Below are 7,386 nucleotides of genomic sequence, written 5' to 3' on the forward strand. Positions count from 1 at the left end.
CCTTTGGAGAGAATCATTTAAACCAAACATATTTTAAGTTTCTTGTACGGGTTTGGCTGAAAATATCTACTCTCCATTTAACAAACAATCCTGTTTTATCAATAAAACATTTTAAGGCAAAAGAATTTAAATTCATCAATCTTCATCCTTCTAACAACCATGCAAAAAGCTACCACCTTTTAGAAATGTCCAGAAAATATTTAAAATGTGGCATGTGTGAATATGAGCCAACAGTAAGAGGCGCCACCGAGTTCTTGCCTAAATTGGTATCAATAGAATTATATTCTTAAAACTACAAATACTTCAGATTTCACTATATAGCATAGAGACCAAGAAGAAATAATAAAAGAATATTATTCATTCAGTGATACATCTGCTCTGCACAGTAATAGCTTTTTAAAAACTGATAATGGCAGCACAGCTCCATCTAGAACAAAATATGATCCCTATAAAGAAGAAAGTAATTTAGATTAAATACAGTAGAAGCTATTTTCCTCTCCTCTCAGCTGAAGGTTGAGCAATAGAATGAATACTGCAATCCACTTACATGGCACACACTCCATTCTAAATGAGAGCTCTTTTTGATGCTTCAGTTTCAGATAGCACAATTTGCCAAGCTTAATTTAATATGCTATTTCAGGAATTTATTAAAAATACAAATTGTTTTGACAGCAATTGTTGCAAATTTGTCTTGATTTAGCAAAACATGAGAAATCTGCTGTGCTTTCAGAGCCCCCAAGAAGCTTTATATAACAAAACCTAAAGCATTGATGTACTTTTGTTAGTTCTGTTAGTTAAACTGTCATTTAGACTTAAATGCAAAGGACTTTTAGATTTTAAAAAATCAAGCAGATAATAATAATAATCTGCTACATTGGCAAACAAGATTAGTGTTGGAGCCAGTTCTGCTTTAAGCCAAATAACTGCATGAAGAAAACCAGTACACAGATTCAACTACAATAAATTACAGCTTGAATTTTGCAAAACATCTTAATAGATAAACCCACTTTGAATATATATTAGCATCAGCACTGGTGGTAATGGGGCACTTTCTACACTTCAAACCTTTGAAATTTCTACGGATGGACCTGACTTTAGTAGCAATATAAATTTCACATCCAATATAATTACATTAAGAATATATATTTAACAAGAACAAAGTAAGAAGTAAAAGCTTGGTAGCCCCAGCTAGTACTTTCCATAGTAATCACAGTGGCTAGACTACTGTAGATTGCCTTTCTATGGGCTTATAATGTTACTATATTCCACTTATTCATGCCTTTTTATTATTTGCGGGATGGAATAAAAAATCCTGGTTACAGCAGCCAGGAATAATAAGGCTTCCTAAGTATGCCTCTAATTCAATTGTACTTTCATATGAATTTAATTCTGTGTCCTATGGACAGCCAGTCTGTGCTAGAAATAGAATTACCAAATTCTAGAGTTTTTTCTGATTGTTAGTTATTTTGAAACCCATGAGTACCAAAAAAGTTCAGTTTTCTGTAATGACTTCCATCCAGATACATCTTAATTTTGCTTATTCCCACAAGTTCCCTTCCAACACGTACTTCCTGTCCACATGCTCAGCAGGTGCACTCTAGAAAACTGAGAAAAATAATATTTAAGAAATCAGATGCTAATAAGTCAAAATTTGATGAGAAAAACATTTAGGACATGAGTGAAACTGAACACCAAGAGGGGAAACAACCTCTCCAACTCTTTAAAAATGCTAGGGGATATTACAAAATAGCACGAGCATGAAGAAAATGGGGCAACGCATCACTACCCATAGTTACGTGTCAGGCTATTTTAAGCAGATGCCTGCAATAATTGGTGCAAATATATAAACACAGGAATTAAAGGCTGGTTTTCAACATCAACCCTTGAAGGGGGACATTATGTCAATAACTGCGAAGGAAGGAATGTTGACCATATGTACTAAATTAGAAAAAAATGTACATTGGCCAAGCAAGAAACTACAGAGTTACACAGCAAAATGTAAAACACATCAGACCTATATAACAAACAAGTAAACCACTCAGAAAAAGTATCCTAACAAACGCTACTAAATACAGGCAAAGAAATACTTAAAGGGCTTGCGAAATGTGTGTAAATGAAATGTATTTTATCTTAACTAAAACACTCAGTCAGATTGACAATAAAAAATCCATATACTATTTCAGTCAACCATGGCTGAATTGACATTCTCAAACTGCAGCTTCTGACTTTGCTCAGAACCTAGTGAAATATCAATCATTTTTTTAAAATCAGAAAGTACTCTTTCCCAAAAGTGTGTTATATTTTTGTTTTCTATCGTCCATAAAATCTTTTGCCTTAATGTTTGCTTTCTACAGGCGTCCAGGGAATATTAGTTGCATTTTAAAAGCACAATGGTTATTTAAATCGGGAGATCTCAAACCCTATTAAAGGCACCATTTTCTTCTTTTAGAAACAAAATCATTAATGTGCACATAAAATGCACAAATAAGGATCTTTTCAAGAGTTTTTTTTTTAAATATTGGATGTTCAAGAAAAGTGCAAACATTTAAATCAAGGTTCTGCAACAGATGCATACATTACTACAATCTTTTTTTTTTCATTCTGAACATTTTAATCCTAGAAAAAAAGCTGCAATATTCAATATGGTGAGCAGTAAGAATATTACTTACAGCCTTTTACTATTAGTAATTAACAGAGACTTGTCAAAAATTGCTTCTAAAACACAAGGCCGTTTCTACATTTTACACTAAGCCATTCTCTAAAAATAAATCTGGCTCATGAGCCTGTAAATATGCAGGGAGGTCCCCAGTAAAATGATGTCAATTCCAACTCTTTTATACACTTGTGTTTATTTTCTTTAGTATAAGGTAGGTCTCTTTACTATAATTAACAGGCAGGCAGTGCTACTGCAATTAAGTTGTGACCTTTCGTTTAAAGCATTTTAAAGTTTCTGCATCCCTGACAGGCCACTTCCCATTTATTGGGATGGGCAGAGGGAACAGATGTAATAGCAAATTTTTGGGACAGCTGGTTCAATATGCAGATATCTATTCCTTGCTCTTCAAGGCACTTCAACACTTCTGTACTTCACAGCCAGGCAATAAATGGCCACACAGCCGTACATTTCCACAAGGCCCAGACGAGGCATTTAGCTTTGGACAATGTCTCCAGGCTTTTGTTTTTATTTTTTCCTTAGTAACACAAATCTTTGATTTTGTATATAGGGTTTTAATCACTTCTTTCTGTATGCCATCTTAAGCCTTGAAAAGGAGAACGGCCATGAGCAGGCAGATCTCTCCTGCTCTCTGTTAAGTTCAGTCTTTGCTTGTTTAGAGCTGCCAAGACCACACACACACACACACACACACACTCAAAATTACATCAGGAACCCACGTCCATTATCTACAATAAAATGCTTCCAAAAACCAGACCCATCTCTACCAAGTAAGTTTCCAGAAATTCGCATCATTCATCCGCCGAATTCTAAAGCCAACAGACATCTGGTTTTGAGGTTTCTAATGAAAACATTGCAGTACAACTTGATATAACTTCACACCGGCAGCAACTGCCCAGAGAAAAGCCAGCTGCAGAATTTCCAATTAAAATCTTGCTTGATAGCCTAGGTAAATCATTTGAAATCTGCTACCACTGCCCTAACTCTTGCCAAGACAATTGTCTGATGTTCATGAAATCACCAGGGGCCAAGTCTGACTTCAAGAAACTAATTTTTGTTTCTATTACTAGAGCCTTAGCAATGTACTATTACCAGATTTTGCATATAGATAGAGACAACTTGCAACTAAAAAGAATCAGAGTTTATCCCAGTTGTTACCCAATCTATTCTAGTCTTTTTAAAGTTCAGGATGCTGCCCCCAAATGTCTTTAAATAAGCTAGAAACCTCCAACCAATACTAAGCAGATTTGCTTTGTTGCTAAATTCAATCCTTGACAATTAAGGGGATCTCTGATAATAAGACTAGGAAAAGGCATGAGCCATCCCTCTCCAATTATCAGTAACAATACCAAGTCAGAGGAACTGATAGCCTGGTTTAGTTTAAGGCAATTTAGTAGGTTCAGTAAAGCAGGAATGCAGTATCATTATCAGGATGAGTCCAATTATCTCTTACAATGTCCACTGAACTCCGGAAAGGGTACATTTTCTGCCCCTAAAAATTCTAAATCGTAGGGAACATCTCTTTAGGTGGTTAATCTAGAGCAGTGATGGCGAACCTTTTTTGGCTCGCGTGCCACAAGTGGGGGGAGCACAGGGGGGTCGAGTGCGGGCGTGCCGCACCCATAATGCAATGCGCGACCCCCCCAGTGCACATGCGTGCACAGCGCACGACCCCCCCCCATTTTTACATGCTTTTTTCGCCCTCCCCAGGCTCCTATAAAGCCTCTGGAGCCTGGGGAAGGAGAAAAATAGCTTTTAAAAAGGTGAACTAAGCTGGCCAGTGCGCGCATGCGCGCTGGCCAGCTGACAGGGCAGCGCCTTGCGTGCCCTGACAAATGGCTCCGCGTGCCACTTGTGGCACGCGTGCCATAGGTTTGCCATCACTGATCTAGAGTCTCCATGCAGTCACAATGTAGCACATTATCAAATCAAAACATTTGAATATGCATTAATCTTTTTTGACTGAGGCCCAAACCATCCAGAAGTCCATTTAGAAAGTCCATCAAATTTTAAATACGTAGGAGGAATAAGCCTCATCCCTTTGTTGTGTGTGTGTGTGTGTATGTGTGTGCGTATTAACCCTTTCTGAAAGAGTCCCAACCACCCAGAAATCAATATTATTCTAAATGTATATTAAAATAAGCCTCATTCCCATTTTTATTTGTTGTTTTTCTAAATACATTAACGTTTTCTGACGAAGTCCCAACCAACTCATCCAGAAGTCCATCAGGTTCTTAAAGCATGTTAGAAATAAGCCTCATTCCCTTTTATTAAAATAAATGCTTTTTATCCATTAACCCTTTCTGAAAGAGTCCCAACTATACATACAAATCAGAAAGTCCATCATATTCTAAACATGTTACAAATAAGCCTCATTCGCTTTTATTTTAAAAAAAAACTTTTTATACATTAACCCTTTCTGAGTGTCCCAACTATACATAAATCAGAAAATCCATGTGGTTTTAAATGCATGTTAGAAATAATTCTCATTCCCTTTTATTAAAAGAAATTCTTTTCATATATTAACCCTTTCTAAAAGAGTCCCAACTATACCTAAGTCAGAAAATGCATAATGTTCTATATGCACATTAGAAGCAAGCCTCATTCCATATATATGTTTGTTTGTGTGTGTATGTGTGTATATATGATTTGCTTTCTTTTTATATTAACCCCTTCCGACCGAGTCCAAAATGCTTCACCTGCCCAATCAGGAGGTTTCTAATGAAAAAAATAAATATTGCTGGCACCAACTGCTCAGAGAAAAGCCAGCTGCAGCATCTCTGATTTTAAAAAAAAAACATCTGCTGGAGAGCCTTAGGGAAATCATGGGAGATCTGCTACACCTTCCTTACTCTTTGGAAAGGGTTTCTCGGTGCATGTGAGAAAGAAGCTTTCTAAGCAAGGAGCAAAAGAGAAGGGAAAAAAATCAAGCCAAGCCAGAGGGGAGGGGGAGGAAGGAGGACTCCAGCCCCTTAACCAAAGGATAAAGTTCAGGCTGTCACCCCACCAGGCACTGGGTAGGAAGCCATCCTGCCAACACGGAGGGGGGGGGGAGAGGCTTCAGAGGGCTGTCTGCAAACCCAAAACAGGGTCAGGGTCTCCTCGGCCACTGATCTCCCCCCATTGGGGGGATGGGCTGCTGAGGGGGGCCCTTCCGAGGGCAGCCATATGGCCCCTGCAGGCAGGCTCAGAGGCAGCCCTGAGAGATGGGGGACTGAGCGGGGGAGTGCAGGGGAGGGGAGGGGGAGCGAAACCCACTTTTCTCTCTCTCTTCACTGCCCCCCCCCTCCGCCAGCCTGACCCGCAAAACCACTTGTATGTCTGAATGCACGTCAGCACTCCGTCAGCACTCCCCGCGAGGCAGGTAAAGTGTGGAGGGGAGGGGGGGGGAGGAAGCACTTCTCCCTCTTCCCTCCCGGTCCACCACCGCCCCTCCCCAAGCCCGGCTGTGGAGCATGGGAGCTGAGAAGTCCTGCCTGCTGCAGAGCATGGGAGCGGGGAAGTCCCTCTGGCTGCGGAGTATGGGAATTGGGAATCCCTCCAGCTGCGGAGAATGGGCGTTGGGCAAGTGGCTGTGGAGCATGGGAGTTGGGAAGTGCCTCCGGCTGCAGAGAATGGGAGTTGGGCCAAGTCCCTCTGGCTGTGGAGCATGGGAGTTGGGAAGTGCCTCTGGCTGTGGAGCATGGGAGTTGGGAAGTGCCTCTGGCTGTGGAGCATGGGAGTTGGGAAGTGCCTCTGGCTGTGGAGCATGGGAGTTGGGTGTCTCTCCGGCTGCGGAGAATGGGAGTTGGGCCAAGTCCCTCTGGCTGTGGAGTATGGGAGTTGGGAAGTCCCTCCGGCTGCGGAGCATGGGAGCTGGAGTCCCTCCGGCGTTCTCCACGTTCGCAACACACACAAACACACATATACACACACAAACACACCCCACGACCCCTCTTAAAGCCCGGTCACGGCCTGCGAGGCTGGGCACACCTGCTGCTGCGGAGGCGGAGGCGGCGAGAGGCCCCGGCGGGTCGCCGTCTTCCTCCCCGAAGATGAGCCTGAAGTCGAAGTCGTCGTGGGCACCTCCGCCGTTTGCCGCAGTCATCGGGGGGCGGGTGAGGAGCCCGGACCCCGCCGTCGCCGCCGCCGTGGTAGTCGTGGTGGGGGTCCTGGGGGGGGGTGGGAGGGTCGTCGGAGCGAGCCAGAAGGGGGACCGGGCGGGCCGCGCTGCCCCGTCAGGGCCGCCTCGTCGCACGCGCGGGGGGCGCTCGACGTCCTCGCCGCTCTTCAGCGGCCGCCTGTCACTCACCCGCCGCGGGGAGGGGGGAGAGAGAGGGCCGCGCAGGCCACGCCCCCCCTCCCCAGCCCGTTAGCGGCCGCCCGGACACTGATTGGCCAGCCGGAGGAGAAGAGGAGGGGAACCTTCCGAGCGCTGCGGTGGAGCCCGCACCTCCGGTTCTCCGTCGCACCAAGCGCCGGCACGCTCCGCTCTTGGAAAGGGGCGGTGAGTGGCGGCGACAGGAGGGAACGCAGCTCCGCTTCTCGCCCAATGGGGGCTCAGGGCATTGGTCCGAAAGGTGTATCCCCCCAGGGGTGTTTCTGAGACCCCGAGATAGTTGGGGGTTCAATACCCCCCCCAGAATGTGCAAAGAATAGCAACCAAGATGATCAAAGATCTGGGGACTAAAAGACATGAGGAACGGTTGCAGGAACTGGGTTTGTCTACTTTG

General features: G+C 43.6%; 1 protein-coding gene across 1 annotated transcript in view; it reads right to left on the bottom strand.

The window, feature by feature from the left end:
* NFATC3 (nuclear factor of activated T cells 3) overlaps positions 1–6,983 on the bottom strand; it is a 62,291-nt gene extending 55,308 nt beyond the window's left edge. Inside the window, exon 1 of the mRNA XM_081963330.1 lies at positions 6,647–6,983. Coding sequence (XP_081819456.1) covers positions 6,647–6,761 — 115 coding nt within the window. The 5' untranslated portion in view covers positions 6,762–6,983. The remainder of the gene's footprint in view (positions 1–6,646) is intronic.
* Between the last annotated feature and the right edge of the window lie 403 nt (positions 6,984–7,386).

The sequence above is a fragment of the Natrix helvetica genome (assembly GCF_964273705.1).
Source record: "Natrix helvetica genome assembly, chromosome: 10".
In the NCBI taxonomy this organism is placed as follows: Eukaryota; Metazoa; Chordata; class Lepidosauria; order Squamata; family Natricidae; genus Natrix; species Natrix helvetica.